General features: G+C 43.4%; 1 protein-coding gene across 2 annotated transcripts; it reads left to right on the forward strand.

Annotated features, from left to right (window-relative positions):
- The first annotated feature begins 1052 nt into the window (after window positions 1-1052).
- On the forward strand, window positions 1053-15247 carry ASB11 (ankyrin repeat and SOCS box containing 11). Of its 2 annotated transcripts, none has more exons than XM_072852825.1 (7): window positions 1053-1245; window positions 4280-4359; window positions 7331-7438; window positions 10288-10438; window positions 10647-10781; window positions 11709-11900; window positions 15034-15247. In XM_072852825.1, exons 1-7 carry the CDS (start codon window positions 1068-1070, stop codon window positions 15156-15158), a joined length of 969 nt encoding a protein of 322 aa, XP_072708926.1. In that variant the 5' UTR covers window positions 1053-1067; the 3' UTR covers window positions 15159-15247. The 2 variants fall into 2 exon arrangements, with proteins under 2 accessions (XP_072708926.1, XP_072708936.1); XM_072852835.1 differs by having other exon boundaries at window positions 1068-1245; window positions 7382-7438.
- The last annotated feature ends 8130 nt before the right edge of the window (window positions 15248-23377 follow it).

The following is a 23377-nucleotide window of genomic DNA, read 5'->3' on the forward strand; positions in this document are numbered from 1 at the left end:
AATGTCCAGGGAAATAGTTTGCTGTGAAATTTCTTTCTGCATATCCACCATCTTCTTGGGATCTCTAAGAGAGGAGAGTCATCCTGCTCTTTCCTTTGACAGGTGTGTAAATTGAAGGGTAAGAGAACCTGGGCAAGGAGGGGATTCAAAGAAAGAAAGAAATCTCCCTCCTGCTGGGCATATAGGAAAATAGGAATCAAGAAAAGTTTAAATGAAAAGGAGATGGGGTGTTCTGCATAGATTAAATTAATTACATGCAGAATAAATACTCTGTTCTCTATGGAAGCCATGTGCCTTCAGAAAGAAAAAAGGACAGTTAAAGAAAGGGTACGTCTTCTTCAGTTTCAAATATTACACCTTTGAATCAATGATGGATAATGTTAAAATATTTCCAGTCTTTCAAAACAGTAAGATGCTGTTTGCAAGAGATATTAATGGACACCATTCTTTATCCCTGAGTGATGGAAAATACCAGTATGTTATCATGTGTTTCTGATTACATACTTTCAATGTATTTTTTCCTCTCCTAGAATAACTTTGACTTCTTAGCCCTGGCTTTGAAAATATGTGGGTTTATTTCAGATTCTTTGATTATAATGCTTTTCTTTGATATGCTTGCTTTTGTTCCGTATCTGAGTACCAGCAAGGCCTGTTACCAAGACGGGAAAGACAGAAAAGTATTCTTTTTGCAGTATCTCTGAACAATTTCTGCAACTTTATCTATGCAGCCTTTGTAAATGGAACTGCTACATCAAAGAATAAATATAATGGGGATGTATATAGGCTTTCAGGTGGTATGGAGAGCATCCATCTGAAATTTATTCTAATTCATGTAGGTTTGGAAAGGATTTTCTGTTTGTTTCCTCTATGGCACAGGATGTTCAAACTATCTTATCCTTGGTATTGTTATTTAGTATCAAATAGCCCATACCAAATAAAACCAGAATGTATTTTTGGTAACTGAGGAACAGCAGGTTCTGGAGGGTTTAAAATAGATGACATATGATACCAAGAATAGCCCGGTGCAACTTAGCTGACCTGAGAAACTCTTCAAAGAGCAAACCAAAATGGAGGGCAGTTCTATACTCCATGCCTTCACTAACATTTATTTTGCCATTTTTGCTTTGTTTTGCTTCAAGCTTTTAATTAAGATTTCCTTGGCTTTGCTGACCCATTTCTATATTGTTAAAGGCAACAGAAAAGAGGCTGCCAGGATAGCAGAAGAGATCTATGGAATAGTCCCAGGTAAAGTAAAAATATGGACACTCTAACATTTAAATGTATATTTGCTACAGTTTTGTAACTTGAGGATTTAAATCAGTGAGTTGACATGAAATGAGGAATCTGTTGCTAAATGCATGGGTGAATGTTTTAACCTGAAGTGCCTTCCATTTCTGGGGTCTGTACAGTGTCAGTATGTGTTGGCATGATTTAGGTGTGCAAAATATGAGACTCCAACAATTACCCAGCTAGAATCAGGACAACATTTGCTCAAGGCACTATGGTAAATAAAAAGATTGTTCTCGGAAGCAAGGCATTCTTTAGTGGGAGTTACAGATGGTTTTACTAAATAGCTAGCTTTACTGCCAGAGAATATTTAGGGAAAAGTTTTAGCATGTTGACTTTCTGAAAGGAGATACTAGGATATAACTAATAACTTTATGAATCCAAGCCAAGAACCCCTGTTTTGTTAAATCAGATGATAAAAATGAATACAGCTAAAGTTATTCTGAAAAATATACATCACAGGAATATATTGTATTTTGTAGGCTATTTAGTAGGTCATTTATTTTTTGGGTTTTTTTCCAAGTGATTTTACTCCTTCACATCACTGACATAATAATGAGTAGACACGCATTTGCATGCCTGGTAATTCCACTAATTAAAATGACACAGTATTTTAAATTTACTACTAATGAGGACATATTTTCCTACTTGAAGATTCTTGTCAGCATCGTAACATCACAGATTTTTATGTGACTCATTTGTTGGGCACCTTCTTCATGATGAATAGTGCCACCATGAACAGGCACATGAACGTGAGCTCATGTGCCTGTTCATGAGCCCATCTCATGGGTGATATGAGATGGCCTCCCAAAGCAGAGAGATTAAGATCTGGCCAAGAGAAATACTGCAGCAAAGCATTTTTTACAAAGCCTTTATATACAGGCATGTCTGGGTTATTAATTTATTTGTTATTCTCCAGAATATAATTCCAATCATTTATTACTGTCATTTTTTTCCAAGTGCCTTCATGCAATTGTAGTCAGACACATGGCAAACAGCAGTTTTTCCATCATGCAGGTTCTTATTGAGGTGCCTTGAAGTTTAGCAGACCACAACATATTTTTATCTGCAAGTTGCTATTTGCAAAAAGCCATTAAGGATAACCTTACAAAACATAAGATCATGTGATACTGTTGCTGGGGCACTATATTGGATTACAGGCGGAGCTTCCCAGCCTTTTCTCTTTGCAGTGAAGTAGCGCAGCAGCAGCAGCAGGGCTGCATGATTTACTTGTAGACATTTAAAAAGACACAGTGTTTTCAGACATGTCACTCACAACTGTGAAGGGAAGATGTGCCCCGTATGGGAACTATATTTGCCACACGTTTCAGGGAGGTAGGTTGCTGTGGCTAGCATGGAAGTATGCAGCAGCATGTGTTTTCATGGTGAGGCATGTGTGTGCATACACAATGCATTTACAATGCATGTGTTGTGCACTTGCACATGCTATACTATATGCGTAAAAGGTTAAATAAGGCACTGTAGCTCTGTTGTCTGAGTTACTTCTTCCTGAATCTTCCTGCTGTATAAGGGCCCTGGTTTTTGTCCCTTGCAATGTCTTCTGACTTTCTGAACTGAGCTTGCCTATTTCAGTCACCAGCATGATGAGGGATGTGGGGGTTTTTGGATGTTTTCCAGAAAATGTTTCTCAGTCGCTACCTGGTTCCCGTTTCCATCATTTTGCCTGATGCATCATACTTGGTCCTTAGGAGCCTGGTTGTATATTGTGCCGACTGGTCTTTCCATGGTAGCTTCCTGCCTTAGGAGCCCAGGAACAGCTCCCTAAATAAATGGAAACAAAAGTAGTAACTATAGTTAAAACAGTAACCCCATAAGGTGAAGTGCATCCCGGTTCTTGGGTAACAAAAGGGGACTCCCTCGGCCAAGGCTGAAATCTCTGCTGCGCCCTTGGCCTCGAGTCCCCAGGGATGTGTCTGTGTCTCTCATTGATTTCTCCCTGTCTCGGGTAACACCTAAAATGGAGATAAATCACCCTTTTCATTCTCTCTGGTGTGCGGCGTAGCTGAAAAAATTAAACAGGACAAGGGTTTCAAATACAGTGCTCATGGGGTTGCTGTACAACAGAGCATGAATGCAAACATCGGTATTGCTTCTGTCCTGTGGCACTGTAAATGCAGCTGGCCTTTGGAGAAATACTTACCACACAGTTTTGCGGTATGGTTATACATTTTAATATAGGACAAGTAAATTTGCTCTCTACTGAGTTGCAGGGATTTAACCTGGGCTGACTGACTACGCCTGTAGGTAGTAGCTAGGCTAAGGAATATTTTTTCTTGACATATGAATAGATTAAGATAAGAAAAAGGGCAAGCTAGCCTACATGAAGGAGTCTGAACAGTTCAACATCTCAAAATGATTAAGGAAGAAAAGTAAAGCGTCAGGAAGCATTTATTTTTCCGTGTCTTTTCTGAAACCTTCTAGTGAGGAGGAGGATGAAACCTGTTACCTGGTAGTCTGAGCTGGAGGGTATTATTTATGAAATTGTCAGTTCAGGAAATAAAACTGCCAGGGACATGCCAGAATTCATTTGATGGACAAGTCATCCCCGCATCTCCCTGCTATGAGTCTCTTAAAGAAGTGCAGGAGAAGCTGGAATACAATTTGTGACAAAAGCTCCCTAGGAAAGTCGGAGGCTGATACAGTTTTGAGTAGGAGAATTGCAGGGCTCTGAAGTCCCCGGGTGAGTCCCAGCAGCATTGAACTCGTGGGCTTTGCTGAAGCGTGTTTTTAGCTGTTTTTAGAAGTTCTGCCAAGAAGCTTTAGTTTAGCTCCCTTAGCGAGCGGCCAGCTTTCTCAGGAGCGCAGAGCCCTCAGCTGCTCTGCTGAAATCAATTTGTCAGACGGCTTCACTGCTGACCCCACATTGATTTCAGTCCTGATCTGCATTTACACGCAGCTGTTTTTACCCTGTCCTCCCCGGATCTGCTTTTGCTGCTTACCTGAATTCACTTTTATGCGTTTGCTGTTTCAGGCAGCTGGGCAGACCGATCCCCTCTTCATGACGCTGCCTTCCAAGGACGCCTCCTGTCTTTGAAAACCTTGATTGCACAGGTAAAAGCCCACAGGTAAAGAAAAGGTTGGGAAGCAGCGTAGTTTCTGTTGAATTGCATCTGTGAGTTGGTGAGCTGGTAACAGACTGCAGCAGGGCGTAAGAGATACAGCTGTATAAATAATGTATCTGCATGCACGCCTTTGGGCATGTATTAGTTTGCTTAGTTAGGATGCTGGGGACAAGCCCAGGACAAAAATTGATACAGCTTGTAGCTTGCTGTATGGTAAACACTGATCCTTGCTCTCTTTCTCAGTGATAAACCATGCAAACTGGGCTTGAGGATAAGGGCAATATATGTATCAGCTATTTTAAAAAATCAGTAGACAGCTGTAAAAGTACATCTTGCTTTATAAAACATCAAGCATGGTCTTCCTAAAGAGGGGCCTGTCAGCCTGAAACCCTCTGCTCTAAAAGAAACCAAGAGTTCAGGCAAAAGAAAAAGAGGAGGAAAGAATATACTAGAAAGGACAAGAAGCTGGATATGAAAGTGGGCAGCTGCAAAGGGACAGGTTATGGTTCTTCGTGCTTTGCCAGCCATCTTCCTTACCACCTTCGCTTAAACTCGGTGCCCTCATCTGACACGAATGAGCAACTGTCCCCTACCCTGCCTCCCAATCAAGACAACTGCAGGGAAATTAATTCCGAGTGACTCTGTGGCTTGGCCATCAGACTTTTTATATTCAAGGTAAATAATTTTTACCTGAATGGACAACCTTCTCAAGGAGTGGAGCTGCCTGTGCGAAAGCCTCCACTCCAGACATCTGTTGAGGCATGGCTGCAGCTAAAAGAGGCTGATGTTTACAGCCAGTATTCCCCCTCCTAGTCCCTGATTCGTCCTTCCTTCACCTGCTGATATCAAATGATTTTTATGGAAAAGGAAGTGATGGAAGCTAGGGATAATAAGGAAGAGGGCTTATTCATTCAGGGTTTGCTGGTTTTCTGACCCCCTCTATCTCCATTTATACTGACCTTACACCATCTTATTAGTGGGGCACCTGGTGTTGTGGTTCTACACCAGATGCCCGGTTATACACTGGTCATAGTTATACACTGGAGAAGCACCGATGTTGTGGTTATACATCATTTAGTTAATCCACCCTTTTTCCTTCTCCTGAAGACATTTAATTTTGGGAGTGAAGGATGAGGGTCCTTGCTGATGAAAAGAGATCGAGGCGGCAGTGTCTGTAGAGACTGAATTGGAGCTGATTCACCACAGCTTGATAAATGTAGGGACAAAGCTGTTCATGGAGCAGCATAATCATTGCTCATTGCTTCTAATGTAGTTGTACTACTAGCCTAAAATTAAATATGGAGCTATACCTTAGGATATATGTGGGACACTCAGAAGTCTCTGCCGTAGGACCACAGCTTTCAAGAAGCCAGTGAGGCTTCTGCTCCCCAGGGGATGCCTGGACAGAAGGGGATGATGGAGTGCTGGAGTTTTAAAAGAGCTCAAGAACTCACCAATGCCTGTTCTAGCACCAAAAGAGTTTGATTTTTCACATACATTGAAAACAAGGTTTAACATGACTGATGTTTGGCAAACAGCTATAGTAAGATCTATAACTCATTCTCTGTTTTGTAATGCAAGGGATTGATGTTTTTCCCAAGATATCAGTACTTACTCTTTCACTTGCAATGACTGAGTTTCATTTGTTAAATATATATATTTGAATAATGATTGAGAATAGGTTTCCTTATCAGGAGTCTCTAGAAGACATTCCTCTTGAAGGAATATGCTGATCATTAAGTATGAAACATCTATACAATTAGAAAATGGAATAATCTCAACATTTTTTCAACATTTTATCTATTTCCCTGGCACTGATGTAATGTACGGGAAATTTTTAGCGACAGCTTTTACATTAATAATGCTTTCACATGACTGAAAAGCGATTTGGTTTCCTATCATAGAATTTCTAGCTTAAAGTGATTACAGTGATTGCTTTTAATGCTCATTGCATCGGGACTGGTGACTTTTTTACAGTGTCACATTGCTCACAGAGACTTATTTCTGCCCATCGCATTTGCTGCTGTGTACCAAAAAGTGCATTGCTGCCCTCTTGTGAGCTGCCTTGTTTATAGCACATCAGGTAGAGACCAAGTGTGTTGCAAAATATGGCATCAAGTGGAAAATAGAGCTGCTTCCAGGCCTGTTCTCACACATGGCTGTAAAATCTTAATTAGCAGGAGATTTAGCTGCATTCTGGGGAAAACATATATGACCATTGCTTTCTTCTTGGTGAATGTGTCTGGTTTCTGTTTGTGCAGGAATAGATGTAAGAACTGTCATTTAGGGAAATACCTGTAATAAGACATTTGTAAATCGCAGTTCTTTCTTCCAGTGTAAAGCATTTCCTGGGTGGTCAAATAAGAGGAACTGATTTGTGGGTGGGATTTGTCTCATCTGTCTTACGGGTTTACCAGGTACTTTACCAGGTACTCTGAGTGAAACACACTGGGCACCCCATAGAGTCAGTGGAACTATTTTTAGGACACGATTCCAGAAACAGCTGGTTTAGTGTGGAATGAATCATATCCTAGGGGAGCCTGTTTCTCCCCGCTGAAGGCACCGAGGGCTCCAGCCAGAGATACCTATGCCAGAGGCATCCCCGTTCAGGGAGGTGAATCCCACCAGCTGTAGCTCCTGGTGCTGGACTTAACAGGGAAGGTAATGCCACCCTTATAAGCTACAGAAATGCAATGTCTTTCCTGTGATTGACCGTGCATTGTAAAGAAATAGAAATAGAAGGAATAGCTTGTCCTTGCTTCCTCTTCAACCCCATCACCAGCTGCTGTCTTTGGGGACGAGCACCGAAGCACTGAACAGCATTAATCCAACCTATGCACCTTCCCTGGGCACGCACCCAGCAACCTGGCTCTGACCACCCTTTGCACCCGCGCCGGCCCCAGGGGAGCCACGTTGTTCGGGCAGGGCTTTCTCCTCACGCTCCCCGCGCTGCGTTGCAGGGTTTCGACGTGAACCTAGTGACGACGGACCGCGTGTCGGCTCTCCACGAGGCCTGCCTGGGCGGCCACGTCGCCTGCGCGAAGGTGCTGCTGGAGAACGGCGCTCAGGTGAGTCCTGGGGACATCAGCGGGGACAGATGCTCCCTGCATCAGCGGGGATGTGGGGTGGGCTGCCCGCGGGGCCGGGCCAGGCTGCGGATGGACGGGAGCATCCTGGGCAGAAATGGGGAAAAATAAAACAGTGCTTTGTTTCTGTGGGTAATGGATTTGCCTTCCCCCGGGGGTTGCTTGGGTCACCCCGTTATTCTGTTTTGTTTTCCCTCTGTGTGTGAAACGTAGTCACGATTGATGGAAAAGGAATGAGAGATGCTAGGTAAAAATAACCTTAAAGAAAATGACTTATCCCTTTTTTCCCTCCATAATGATCACTGGGATTGCCTCTGGTTTTCTGTGGGATGGTTTGGGAGTCTCACGTAAGTAAAAATAGATGTGCTTAAAGCAATGAAACATTTTATCTGCTAATAAAATAACATTTCCCCCAGTTGGACCTAAGGTAGAATATAAGTTAAAAATGGAGATATAGGAATGGATGAATTTATAAGAATATATTTCATTCAGCTGGGTTTTCAAGTACAATTTATATGGCAAGAAACTGAGCAAAACCATAACAGGCAGTCAAGCTATCCTCTGTAGAAGAAAATACATTTGTTAACTTCCTAAACTGTATGCCAAATTTCAGTCCCTTAGAAAGATGAAAGGAAAACCCCCTTCTGCTCAATTTTACTTGATTTTGGTGTATGAATGACATTGCCTTTTTATAACTCAGAAAAATAATCTCTGACCTACCTGTTGCTTTCCTAAGAAATCAGCCTGTTCCTGGTATAATATATAGCTCTGGTGTTTTTTTGGTTTTTGCTTTTCTCCTGCTCTCCGTTCGTAAATAAAGTCAACAGGCCATTGTCTACTTTCTGGGAGAAAACGTGCCATTCTGCTGCTCTCCTTTATTGCTGTACTCTTCTTTGTTTCTTTTTTTTACCAAACTATTTACTCCACAACAGCTGTCTTACCATTCTTTCCTCTTTTACCAGTTAAACCATTGCCCAGTAGAGAGGGGAAGCAAGGAAGTGATTTTTATTCTTCACTTATGTCCTTGCTTACCCTTGGGTATCAGCTTGCCTGAATTGCTGGCCCTGTCGTGAAATGATGCTGATAGACCCCCAGTGCCTCCCACAGCTCCAGCCACGTCTGCCCCATGAGACTGGGGGGAGGCGGGGGGCAATGATGGGCTGCAGGGCTGCAGCACGTAGTCTGTCTGAAATACAGACACCCCCAAAGCAGATCTATTTCTTTCCTTTTGCGGTTTTAGAAGCTGTGCAGGATGAGGGATAGTTTAGCTCAGCAATTATCAGGAGGGGAGGAAGATCAGAGAAGAGGCTGGGATCTGTAGTGATGATACTGTTGAAACAGAGTCTTAGTTGGAGCCTTGCAATTTCAGGAAGAGCGAGCTGCATTTTGGGCTCCAAAATCTAAGCAGGCAGATGTTCCCCATGCTGTGGTACCTGGTATCTCCCCATACCATGCCGGCTTGCCCACCTCCTGGCCCTGTCATGATTATTTTTGAGCCAGGTCTGTTCCCCCCACTGGTTTTCCATGAAGGTGAGCAAGCAGAGGAGGCACCAAGGAGCAGGGGCTGGTTCCTCCAGGGTACCTGCCTAATCTGCAAGTGCAGCTTCACGTGGGGGAGCGTGGCCTCGCACTGGCTGCTGCACGGCTGGAGCCTGCTGAAGATGGCAAGGACTGAAACACTGGAAGTGGCAAGGACTGGCTTGTAATTGTGGGAAAAGCACCTTGTAGAAAAAGGAGTTAACTCATACAGCATCGTAAACAAGTCAGAAGTTCAAATGAACAAGGACAAATGACATCCAGGAAGGTATCAACTGCAGATGGTCCGCTGCTGAATTACCCAGAATAAATCAGTATGTTCTTAAACATCACTTCCTTTCTCTGCTTTAAAGGCAAAATGTCTTGCTAGTTAAATTGTGTGAGCTAAGATATTTCTACCCTGATGCTCTGACCCCTTTGTGATGCAGCTCCTGTTCTTGCACTGGTAGCAAAGTCCCCAACTTCCCCGGTGGCCCAGGACTTCTCCAGCCCTTCCTCTCCCATCTCTTTCCTCTTCTCCCTGATTTGGAAATTGGACAAATTGCCACATGCTTGCATAGTCCATTGCTCTTCTCCAGTGTGCCACAGAATTAAAGACATGCAGATTTGCTGCATGAATTGCTTCTGAGGGCTTGCTACGGAGTTAAACGTAGCAGCTACGGAGCTGTGCACAACACAAGCCAGGGACTGCTGTCCCAGTGGAGAACGGTGGGCGGTGGTTCTTGCCAGGTCTTTACATCAGAGGCGGAGGAAGGAAATTCTTTCTCTCTTATACACACACATACACACACATGCATATGAACACAAACTCTTTCAAGCTCCTTTTCTGTTCGGGATTAAGACTATGTTTCTGTGAAAATTTATTTTGCCGTAAATGTGTTTTCAGGTGAAAGTATTAAACATGAAGTAAATGTCTTCATTTAAAAATGCTATTTTTATCTGAGTATATTCTGGCTTTGGGTTGGTGCAAACTAGACGGTTATGAAGATACTCAAGTTCTCCGCATAAAAAACCCCTAAAATCTGCACTTTCTGAGCAACTCTAGGAGGAGCATTCATAGCAGGCAGTGTCGCTGCCTTATGGCACTAGCTATCCGGGAAAGAGGGCAGACCTCAAAGGAGAATGTTATATATGCTGTGGCACAACATATAACTCTGAAAGTTGTTAACAAAACCAATTCTGAAATTAAACAAGACACGTGTCTTTTTCTGGTGCATTTCTGGTGTGCACATGAGGCACGCTGCAAGGGCGTTCCTCTTAAATCAGATTATCCTGAGCGTCTCTTGCTGTTCCAGGTCAACGCAGTCACCATCGATGGTATCACTCCTCTGTTTAACGCCTGCTGCAGTGGCAGCGTGGCCTGTGTCAACATGCTGCTCGAATTCGGAGCCAAGCCACAGCTCAGGAACCACCTTGCATCGCCCATTCACGAAGCGGTCAAGAGAGGTAACATTCAGGCTGTGAGTGAAGCTAATAATAACTAAGTGAGGAATACATCTTCTACTGATGTTAAAGTACTTTTCAAAAAAAGACTTGTCCCTACTGGTACGGCTTGACTTATAGGCTTGACTTATTCCCAGCTCTTGCACCTCATTGGTTGTATCTGGGTGTCTTCTGCTCTACAGCACGTCAGTGATGGCTCTTCTCTCCACAGGTCACAGGGAGTGCATGGAGATCCTTCTGGCCCATGAGGTTGACATTGACCAAGAAGACCTGCAGCATGGGACCCCGCTCTACGTGGCTTGCACGTACCAGAGGACAGACTGCGTCAAGAAGCTTTTGGAGCTAGGTACACCTGGAAAAGGGGCCGGGGGAGAGCTGTAGTGGTGTGAGCCAGTGCTGCTGGTCTCTCTGGGCTGCCTCTCCGCCGCAAACATAATGGGTTATTTCCACAAGAGGTGTTTGGGCAGCCCAAATCTGTGAGACTCGTTTGAGGTTATTAAAAATTTCACCTGCATTCATGAAGAATTTATGATTTCCTCAGTAAAAAAAGCCCTAATTACAGAGATTTCCCTGAGACTGTCTGAATGTGAAAATAAAATACTTTTAGTTTTCTAGAATGATAACAGGAAGCACAGACAATGCTGGCTAATATTAGTGATCAAAATCAGCTCTTGATTATGATAAACTGCCATGCTAAGCATTAACTTCATCTGCTTCTCAGTGGATGATGAAGACAGCAGTAAAGCTGCTTGAAAGAATAATCACTGCAGGTCCAGGCACAGCCTATGAGCTAGCATAAATTTTTGCTGTCAGTGTACATTAGCTGACTTACACCTGCTTGAAGTGTGGCCCTGCTGTGCCTGGAGAGCCCCAGGCAAGCATTTCGCTTGCTGTGCTCCCGGAGTTACTACAATGAGATACCTAAAGGGTCTTTTTTCCCCTGGTAATTAACTGAACATAATCTATGTTAGATTTTATGTTATTAACAATTTTACAGAGCATATGGTAGGCTTTGAACATCTATTGGGTTGAAGGTCAAGCTGCTCAGTTCTGTCCATCGCAGACAGGGTTTAGTGGCTCAGAGGACATTTATACAGCAGGTATTTGACCTGCTGAGGTTTGCACTGCTGCTGTTGAGAGAAATGAGGGAGGCCTGTATGCCATCCATCCCCTTCGTTTATTGAGGCTACTGGTGGAAAGCAGCCTGTGTGATGTGTGTTCGGACAGTTCCTGCTGCCTCCTGGATCTGACCGTGCACTCTTGTTCACTCAAGGAGCCAACGTTAACGTGGGGAAGCGATTAGACACCCCCCTCCATGCGGCAGCAAGGAAATCCAATGTGGAGGTAGTCATCTTGCTGACAGACTATGGTGCTAACCCAAAATGCAGAAATGCTGAACTCAAATGTGCCCTGGATCTTGCCATACCCAACAGCAAAGTGGAGCAGGCGCTTCTGCTTCGGGAAGGTAAATGGTTTCCCTTCTTCTTCTCTTTTCTTAGGTAGAACAGTATTTATTTCCTTTACCTAAGTACATTTTCTTAACCGCTTTTATAAGTAATGCTCTATATGAGTTCTCTTAGCTTCTCTACCCATTTCAAGCCTGCCTCACGTAACACAGAAATGAGTAGGAGATCTCTGTTTTGTTGCTAGATCTGCCACCAAGTGTCAGGATTTTAGTGGGTAAATTGGTCAGTTGTTCTGTGCTTTCTTTTCCTGGCTACTGAAGGAAAATTATATTTATTTACATATTGGGACTCTAAGAATTAAAAACTGCCATGAGAGTTTATTCACTGATAATATTTTAATACCAACATCTTGTGTTCAACTTAGCACTGTGGCTCAATGTCCTGCTTCCTGCAGAAAAAGCGGCGTAAGCGTGTGTGCCCTTGGTCACCAGGAGAAAGCAGAGCTATTTGCCAGGTGCCTATTTGGCTTCACGGCACTCAGCTCTTCCATGCGGTTCATGGGGCTGCAAACCCAGCACAAACCAGCAGTACCCTTTGCAGCTTACTTTCAGCCTTCCTACAATATTTCTGATTATCTTTCCAGCCTATGGGAAGAAACTTCTGAGCAGAAATGAATCTAGATCCTCTTGTGCCATTTTCACCTGTACCACATGCATCCAGAACTTGATGCATCCAGTAGCAATATCCCTGGGATGTGGACATGCTGAATTAAGTTGTGTCCCCCCCCACTAACCTCTGTGTTTCCCAGCTCACTGGTACCCTGTTAGTCGGTCTATGCCCCCTGGAGCTTTGCCGGCAGGGAGGGTGGATGGTGCTTCCCCAGCCTGCCGCCTTCCCGGGCACAGCTTGCTTTGCAAGGAGCAAAGCACGATGTGCACAGAAAGCCCGCTTCCAGCTGCAAAATAGCTCTTGGATGGTAAATTAATATTGTCAATGATGCGCATAGGCTTTGTGCTGGCCCTCTGCACACAGGCAGGTCTTATAGAGGAAATGAAACATTGGCTTAATATCCCTCTGTCCTACTCCCTTTCTCCATGGCTTTTCATGCAGAGCTTTAATTTGTCATGTCTAAAACCTTCTGGGACGACTTTTGCTTGAATGCTTCTCACCTCTTGTGACTTCTGTCCTCGTATCTGAGATGTTCAGAGCTCAGCGATGGCAGGCTGCATGAGCAAAGGCAGTGCTTGCAGTTGTCCTGCTCCAGTTGCCCTGTGTGATTGAGAATTTGCGTAGATAAAGAAATACTGCAATATAAATAATTTTCTCTTCCTGAACCTTCTTTTTGATTTCCCCTTTCAGCTTGTCACCCTCTCCTCCCTTACAGTCAGAGGCACTATAGGGCACTTCAGCTCCTGCTGGCTCTTCACTTTTCAGAAATGAAGTTTCCTCGGTTTCCTCGACTATCCCCTCAGTCCCGCTTTCAGATTCTTTGCTGTACCTAACATCTGCAACTGCCCTTTTCCCCTACTTCTGTGTTTTCTTAGGCCCTTCTGTTTGAAATAAGCACCCCAGGGACTTCTCTTGAAAAGTTTTCTTTCTACCCCCTGACTTTTCTCCTGTGGTTACTTAGATGGCTCCCTTTAATTGCTCCTCTTCCTAGCTATTAAGTGATGTGAAATATAAAATGTTTCTGTTTTCCTAAATGCTTTGGGAGATGGTAGCTTCTTTCTTCACTTCCAGTGACAGTAGCACAAGTGGTCTTTTCTATATATCCCATATTTTTCTATTAATTTCTTCTCAGAGGGGGCATTATGAGCCTGTTTAGGCTCCTAAATTTTCTTGTAGTAAAAGCACAGATTATGAAGCTTGCCTGGAAGGTATAAGGACAGGTGGCTTTTAAACACATCTCTACCCATTGCTTGCGAAACACTGCTGTGATCGCTACTGTTTGGCCAGAAACTGAAGGGGCAGGGCTGATCCAGGACTCGAAAACTGAGCACCTCGGAGGAGGTGTAAAGGTTCAACCTGGAGCAGCTCCAGCAAGAAGAAAGCGAAGGGGAGGCAGGGACACATTCACTAGCAAGTTGCATTTGCACGTGCAAGCATGAGATTGCAGAAGCAACGGAATCTCATTTCCAGTGGGTTTGTGCCTGCTGTGCCCCTCACCAGACCCGCCATGGGGTGGGCTGGGGGCACCTGCCTCATCACCCCGCAGGGAAGCCACTGGGGCAGCACTGCGGTGTGCGGTGCCGTGCAAGCCACTGCCAAAGCTGGCCTCCCCATCGTCCCAATGAGTCCTCCGACAGCTTTCTACCATTGGGCTCTACAATGTTTAACAGGAGTTTACCACGTGTCAACCTTTCCCTCAGGGCAAGGGAAGGCCAAAAAGGCCTCTCATCTTTTTATTATTTATTTTTTATTTTATGTATATTTATTTATTTATTTTTATTTTTTTATTTTAATTTTTTTTATATATATATATATTTATTTTTTTTTTACCCTGAGTGCCTTTTTGCACAAAACTTTTGGGGACTTTCTATCTTTGAGACGTTTTCCTTTCAGTCAGACTTAATTAAAATTGGATGACACATTAAGAAATTATTTTGGGGAGCACTGGTAGGCTGACTGACATACATAAATATTCAGAGACAGTGTGGTCATGTAAAAAGGCTAAATTGCAGTTACTGTTTGTGCAGGTACCTGCTGAAACACCAGCGGTTGGAAGAAGCATGTTCTGTATATATGAACAACTAACTGTATTTGCCATATCCACCTTCTTATGTCTGGTTTACACTGAGAGCACATCTGCAGCTCCCCGTAATCCCTCTTGTCTTTATCCTCCCAACACTGCTAGGAGTTGTCTTATTTCCTCAGCAAGGGCTATGCATCCTGGTGCTCTCTTTCCAGTGCAGACACCTTTATGTTATTCTAAGTATTTGCTCAAGAAAAGATGCAGAAAACCCTAGCCGTGCATGCAGAAAAAGGTTTTTACTGCTCATAGTTTTCAGATTGCTGAAAAAATTTTGACAATGTAAGTTAAATATGAACAATGATGTATTTAGCTCTCCCTGACTTCAGCAAGTCATTGTGTAGTGCTTGATCTGATTTGCAAATCTCGCTGGTGTTTGTTGCTTTCTGACTTATACTGGTGGTGGGGTTGGGGGTCCTTTTTCTTGCCTTTTTTTTCTCCAGGTCCTGCCAGCCTTGCCCAGCTGTGCCGGCTGTGTATCAGAAAGCATCTGGGTCGGTCGTGCCTATATACAGTCCACAAGCTGCACCTGCCTGAGCCACTTGAGAACTTTCTCCTTTATCGATAAGTCTGTGACTATCTTTAAAGAAAGAGGAACAAATGGTTGTTTACTCCAAAATTATTATATCAAAGAAAAAAATCAAAGACATCATTTACTGTCTACTGTGGATACCAAACATTAGCTGCCATGTGACAGCGCAAATTGAAAACACCTTTTCACAGACAGTGAATGATATTATGGATACAGTTCCCTCACGGTGTATTGCCACATCCATTTACACCAGCCTGAGAAGTTGCAATACATGAACAGCTCGCTTGACATGTGTTTGTAGATGCACACACACACATCCACCCACCCACAGGCGCACGCAGAGATTTCCCCTGCATTTACTGTTATATTTATTCCTGTAGTATCTATGCAGCTTCTTCCTCTTGTCTATTCAATCTCACTGTCAAAATCAAGGTAGTGGCTGTTATTCTTCCACTAGTATGAGAATGAAAGTCTTCAGTGCCCAACGTCAGCCGTATATAATATATTGCACATCTTTTGTCAGCTTTGACTTTGCATCCTGCCACCTCTTTCCCGTGGTCTAGTGGAGCCGTAGCAGCTTCCAGCAGGCTCAGGCTGTCCAGCTACTGTACGTCCCCTTGCCCTGAGCCCAGCTGCCCACAACGCTAACACGTCTTGTCCTCTGAGGTGCAAATGGTGTTATCAAAGCAGATGCAGGGGTTTGGAGTAAGCCCACAAAAATGTGTGAAATTATTAAAAAAACCTTCATCTCTTCCAAAAGAAGTCCTAAGCTATATCACCTGAGATCTGGCTGTGTTCATTACATGAACACATGTAATGTGTTATTTTGCTATTGTTATTTTGCTATTGTTATTTTGCTATTTGCTATATTTGCTATAATGCTATTTTTCTTAGCTGAATTCCAGTACAGAACTGCAAATGTTTTCACAGGTACAGTAGGCCAGCTTTCAATGTCTGTCCTTTGCAAGGTTTAAAGATAACCAAAGGAATGAGTTGCTTCTCTTCTTTTGGGTGTTGCATGCTTTGACGTTTCTCAAGATAAGTCCTCGGACTGCAGAGCAAGAGAGAAGCAGGGCCCCTAAGGATGGTTGTGCATCACTTAAATGTTCTGCTTGATGGATATTGCTCACCAGGAGGAGAAGTTTGCAGACTTGTCTGCTCGCTCATCCCCGACTCTAGAGACTTTCATTACCTTCCTGTGGGAAGGGATTTTTAGAGAGTTATGAATTTGCCCATTGTGGTATTAGTTTAAATATCACCAGGGTTAGTAGCTTGGACACAGCAGAGCTAAAAACGTGCACCTCTTTGAGTTGAGAAATGTGGGATACAGCGACTGGTGCAATGCCTGCGTGGCTCTGTAAAGGTTTGTTTATTTTTCCCGTTGAGGTTGTTCTGAGGGGAGAAATGTTTCTTCAGACCCGAGTTTTGGTAAACTTCTGCCATGAGGCAGGCAATGGTGTTTCACTAGCTGTAGTAAAACGGGAAACAGAGGTAAAAGGAGAGTCTGTCTCCACTTAGCTCAACTTCACAGGTCCGAGAGGCCGATGACACATTTTCAGGCTATGAGACATAGTGGTTTTATTATGAGCTATGCACGCTGGTACCAATTTTCACTGCCCATACATCTTAAGTCAGGGGGAACTGGCCTGCTGGAGGCTTCCAGCAGCCTTGAGCTCCTGTCCCTGCTCCAGCAGCAGCAGCCTCTCTGGTTTGATGCTAATCCCTTAATTTCACCATGACAGTTTCCCTCTGAGACATAGGTCTAACTTTTCCCGTACTTTCTTGCAATTAATTCAGCACACGTAAGACAAATTGTGGTCCCAGCAGTTCATGAGACTGGACCTGCAATGTTACAGCCAAAAATGAATGTAGTTTTCAGCCTGTGTTTGCACATATTGAATGCTATCTGACAGCAAGAACTATCGCCCATAAAGTTGTCAGTGACATGAATGACCTTGTATAGTACAATGTGTCATGAATCTCACAGACTTGAACTCTAAATTCTCAAGAGCCTCTGAAAATCAAATACCATCAAGAAAGAAATGTCTATATTAATCTGATGTCAGCAGATCTCTCTCAGTCTTATCTTTACTGCCAGCTCACCTGCTCTGTTTATAAGGTGGCAGTCAGAATACCATCCGCTATCTAAATAGAGAGACAGAGCCTCAGCTGTGTGGGTTGTCAGACTTGCATTGCAATCAAGGAGCTATGGCAATTTATGGGATCTATTTCGGAATGTGTAATACTGAATTGATTTCCTACTGCGATCATCAATGAAAGAAGTATTTCACTTGCATAGGATTTTAAATTGAAAAAATGTATCTTCATTAAGGAAATGCAAAGTCTATTCAGCCTCTCAGAAAGGTTTATGTTAAGAAGCAGCAGAAGCTGCCCTATATTTATTGCTGATATTAGCTTCCCATCAAAAAATCACCTCACCTTTGCTTGCTCCTGGAGACATCAACCTTCCTGAAATTCTGTATATCAGAGAGTCTGGACAGAACAGAGCCTTAATAAATCAGAAGAGAAGCTCAGAAGTCCTGACGTTAAGACAGTTCATTAGAAACTTTACCTAGACTTTCTTGCTCTTATCTCAAAAGATTAAGTTACCCATTTTATTTTCATTGACTGTGCTTTGTGTTGTAACAATGCACGGAAATATTACAGAGGAAATAGCTGGAGAAGGTATTTCATTTTTTTGCAAATATGCTGTCTCATGTGAGGATAGGGAAGGACTGGGTCAATTTGCTAGGAGACTACTGAATCTTGTTGGTGATTTTTTGGAATGAGTTTGAAAAACATCTGTCAGATGTGGATACAGCAGCTTTTCCCCAGGGAGGAGAAGGGCTAACTAATCTCACAAGCTCTCTTTCCTTCAAAATAGGTGGCATCTTCTCATTCAATGATCATTGACAGAAACCAGTTATTTGGGTAAAATACGGTTTTCCTGGGAACACAGACATTTTTCTGTGCTGCAATGTCCACTACTATACCACATCTGTATGCCTTTACCCCCAACAACTGCCAGTACTATCTGCTTCAGTGAAGAGTGCTACCTATCTCAACAGGAATAATTACACAATATCCTGGCTATTGGAAAAGTTTTTCTGAACCACAAACACTTACTGATTCTTAGTACAGACAGTGACTTGCAGCGTAAAGTGCAAGCTTGGGCTATGGATGCTCACTAGCCATAAAGTGCTTGGTCCTGGGATATTTTGCAGGAGTGGCTTAAATAGGTTACTCATGTACAGTATAAAACCAAAAGACTTCCTTTTATAATTCTCAATCTGTTGGGCCACTTCTCAGTTTTCTTATCCATATGTTATGAGAGATCCAGTGTGGACTCAGAAATGCCAGTGATGAGGACCTCACAGATCTCAGCCTAATCAGATGTTGACTTCAAGCCATCATTAATTACTCACTATATCTCTATCATTGCTCATGATCCAAAGCAAAACAAAATTAAATGGGCTTTGTATCAGCCCTGTCTTTATCTTTACTCTAAAATAAGCAGCCTTCATATCTACATTATTTCTACCGGTAGATGCATTCTTATGTCTCAAAGCATCTTTGCAATCCTTTTTTTTTCCCCCACTGTATCTTTTCTCACACCACTAAGCTCCTGTTCATAGGCATGTCTTTCCTGATCATCTTCATCCTGGATTCACATATTTCTCCTCTGTCACTAAGAAAATAGTTTTTAGTTTCCTCCTTGAGGAGTCTAACTCTTCAACAGCAGGCATTTTAGCCAAGTTCAACCTGTCTCCTTGTCGTCTGTGTTATTTCTCTTGCTTACCAGGCTGCTGTGTTGGGGTCCCCCCCTCCGAACCTGCACATCTCAGCCCTCCCTAGCCCCAGGGGAGGGCACTTGTGTTCAGAGAGCCGTCACCCCCATGGCACATGTCCTCCTCACAGGCTCCTCAGCTGGCGCATCCTTGTGGGAGCAGGACTGTACTGGCCACCATGTTCATGCAGAGCTGGACCAAGTCATTTTGCCGTGGCGGGTGCTGTCTGGGCTAACTCCAGGCACAGCACCGCTAGTTGCTGGCTGACTGGCTGCACATAGCCCGTTTTCTCTGTGCTGTTGTTGTTCTACACTTTGCACTAATTTGTAAAGACAGTTGTGGCAATGCTCTTCTTGCTCTGCCCTTCTTGCTGTCTCAGCAACCTGGCCAAAAACCTGGCTCCACAGGTTTTCTTGTAGCTTGAGAGTACTTTTTCCCAGAGTCTTATCTGCAAGCAGTCTGGCTAATGGGCCACCTCCTCAGGGACATACAGCAGTGAAAATAAATAGAACAACACATTTTGAGAGGGTTTAATGAACAATGTTCCGCACAGTCGGCAGGAAAAGAAAAGTTACACTCTAATTTGGCCCCTAAAAGATCCCTGTTTTGGCCTCCTGACCAACCTGTTGGGTTCAAGCTGACCTCTGTCTCCTGCAGTGCAACCCTGCTATTGGCATTTAACAACCCTCCATGCTCTCTAGGACTCAACTTTTCACAGCAGATGTGCCAGACCCTGATTTTCTGCCTGTCCAGCTGAATCTCCCCTTCACAGAGTGAAATTAAAAATGGGGGGGAATGCTAAGCTGCAGAAACTTGTGTCGGAGCTGAAGTTCCCCACGTCTGCCTTGAGGTGCCAACATCCCACCTTCCTGGACAGACACAGGCTCAGAAGGAGGCTGTCCGTCCATCCATCCACCTGTGTGCTCCCTCTTCTTGTGACGGGACATGCCCGTGCAACTTTAGACACCGGGACTGGGAGCTCATCTCCTCCTGACTCTGTCTTCCCCCAGGGAACTCGAGCCTGGTCAACATCGACCTCAAGGCATTTAGACTTCTTCTCACCACCCATGCTAGAAATTAGTGTTGTGCTGCCCCTGTGCAAACCCTTGCAAAGGGGGTCAGCGTCCCCTCCATCCCACTTTCTGTCCTCCACTTGCTATCTGCTCTGCAGGGCAGGAGGCACAGGGGCTGCCCGACACCTTTCTGTCACAAACCTGGCCTCTGTCTCCTGCAGCGCAACTCTGCTATTGGCATTTAACAACTCTCCAGTCCCTATTGGATTGAAAATACTTGTGGTGTGTCCCAGCTAGGGCAACTCTGATACTAATGAAAATGAAACACATTCACTGACTCTTAGTTGAAATATCTGGCTGACCTATATGCTGGGCTGACAGTTCATGATGCCTTTGTACATTTTTTTTTCAGAAATTAATTTTTTTGACATGCCAATTGCTCCTCACTGTGATTTTTTTTAATGTTGCACAAGAGATGTTTAATACATTAATATTAAATACAGATGATTCCACACAGACCTTCTGTCCAATTTGATTTCTATTTCTTGAAAATTCCTTTGTCCTTAAATTCTATACCATTTGTAGAAACTCAGGATGCACATTGCAAACGAATGGAAAACTACAACGCGTTTGGAATCGAAAAGTCTTCAGTAAAAGGTACCAGGAATTGTGGAAGAAAGTGTAATTTGCATATTCAGTTGAGAATAACATCTGGAAGGGGAGAGAGAGAGGAATCAGCAGAGCATGCCATTCTAGCATTTTATTTAACAAGTCAGCCAAAGCAACACATTAGTCGGCAAACCGTTGCAACTAACATATATACTTACTAGCAATGGATAAAGTTTCACATGTGTGAAAGATTTTGAACTTATTTTTCAGTGAATTAAACTTACATATCCAGAACTTTCATTCACAGCAATCGGAACAAAACTATTGTAAATGCCAAAACCCAGCACATATAGCAATTTCTGTCATTATGCACCTACTCTGTGGTATATTCTTCTTCTAGTTTGGGTTACCAGAATCACAAACACTAACTTGGCTCACTTTCATTCAAGTGCAAAACTGAAGTCGGAGAAATACAGTTATGTTCCAGATATGTAAAAAAGTAAAGTGATTTTGGTATTTATGGTAACAAGGTGTTTAATGCTTTTAGATACAAGATGTGCCAGACTCTGTGGTGACTAAGAACGGGAAAAAATGAGACTCCCAGACCAGTCTTTGTGGGGAAGGGAGGGTTTGGTTTTAAACCCATGTTTTTTTTAAACAACCTAATGGAATAATATACAGGGCTTTCAAGTTTGTCCTTTCCCCCAGATGTAGAGATTCAGTGGAAAAGATCTGAAGACGGTGAGAGAAGAAATATCCTGCTCTTTAATAGCTTTTCAGGCCTGGAGACTGCGGCTATTTCATCTGATCTCCTCTGTAATGCAAGCCACAGGACCTGACCCAGTAACTGCACTGACCAGGACCGTGCTTTGGGCTACAGTGTGTTTTACAAAACGTAAAGGTCAAGCAGGCTCCCCTGTGCATTCGACCTCCCCGGGAGCTGCTCCACCACTGTTAGTGCCCCAGCCCCGGGGAGGTGGTGGGATGAAGGGTTGTCTTCTCCTTTGTGTACATCTGTTCTTGCCCAGAGCCAGGAGCTGCTGCTGCCACTGCCACCAGCGAGACAGTGCACCATGCTGGAGGGTGATGCTTGGCCAAACCTTGCTGAGTTAGTGCCTGTGATTCTGGTAACCCAAACCTGCAAAAAATAAGACGAAAAATAAGGTCAGTAATGACAAAAATTGCTATATTGACTATGTGCTGGGTTTTCTGGCATTTGGTAGGTGAATTTTGCAGCATCCTGCCATATTTTTAGCTGTACATTACCAGGGACTTGCTAGCAGTATGTTTTTGTGGTGGATGGTTCATTTTGTGCCAGGTCTACCTGCTGGCTATAGAGGTTAACATGCTGTAACAGTTTAGAAATTAGACAGGATGGGAAGGGAGGGAGATGTAGAGATTTCCAGAGAAAACTTGTTCTAACATTTATTTTCTGTTCTATGAGTGTTTGTGAGTAAAATGTGCTTTTTGCTCTTAGGAAGAGAATTAAAGACTCCATAGGCCTTATGACTTACTCATTGTATGAAGCCCATGTCATGCTCCACCAACTTCACAAACATTAATCCCAACTTCTTTTTTTTTCTGGGGTGGTGAGAAACATGCATTATGCTTTGTATTTGGAGAAGGGAGATGTATGAACTTACTGAATCCAGGAGAAAGTTAGTTTAGAGCTAGGATATTAAAAATCTTTGTTCCCTGCACTTTTCTCACGCTACATGCTGACTAAATACCTATTTTACTCTGGTCAGAATGAACGAGCAGCTATAGGTAGTGACAATGGCCCTGTGTTTGTTTGAAGCCTGGTGTAGCAATCCCCATGAGGGTGATAGGGTTTATTAACGGTAGAAACAAGGCATATTTTTTCATGTTTTATGCATTAACAAAAAAAAGTATACCAACTAGTTATGGCAACAGGGAGAGAAGTACTAAATAAAGAATATTAATAGTAGTGTAACACTGGCTGAGGACAGGGAACGTGATGGGGGCATGGAACACGCAGTGACTAAAAAGTTCAGCAATTTACTGCATTTTCAAATATTAAATCAGGGTATAGCTATCTCCAAATAAGTTTCAAAGAATATGTCCACTTTACAGATGGACCTTTGTGAATTGCTAACTCCTTAAAGATCATCCTCAAACTCTGCCACTACTGTTCCCTGTTCCCTGTTTAGGCTCTGCCTAAACAGAGCCACTACTGTTCCCTTTTCGTGCTGTCTCCATCACAATGTAAGCTGAAACATCTTTAAGGACGCTGGCCCAGAGGCACGTCCTTTGCTTATTATTTGTATCTCATTATCCTGCGGAGAGATGCTTGCAGGACAGAGCAGTTTCAGAAGGTGAGTTTCTGCTGCCTGTAGCCTGAGATGTGTATAAAGATACTTTGGCTTTGTCCCAGGAGCTTTTTGCCTTTCATCACTGAGTACCTGTCAAAGACCACTCATCCCCATGTATCCAGAATGGCTCCTAATTAATGAGTGAGATAATTTTGTTTTGCTACTTGTGCTTTCAGTGTCACTACAGATTTACAGCAAGGCGTATATATGAAACATGGCATGCTGGGTAACTGCAGTGACTGAGGAACGGATTTTTTGGGTCGGGGTTTTCCAAGACTTCAGTGAAAAGTTTCCTCTAAAATGATGCCAACAAGTAACGCCAGCTTGTTTCTACAAGCAGGTTCCCACAGGCTGTTGGCATAGATAGGGAAAGAAATTTCACCCTGAGCCTGACACTGTTTTTTTGCTAGAAGTGCTTTCTGGTTCTGCCCCCGAAGCACTCCCCTCCCATCCGCTGCAGACAGCCACGGTAGCAAGGCACCACAGCTGCTCTGCCTGGTGTCCGGGGGGAC

The sequence above is a fragment of the Ciconia boyciana genome, chromosome 1, assembly GCF_034638445.1.
Source record: "Ciconia boyciana chromosome 1, ASM3463844v1, whole genome shotgun sequence".
NCBI lineage: Eukaryota > Metazoa > Chordata > Aves > Ciconiiformes > Ciconiidae > Ciconia > Ciconia boyciana.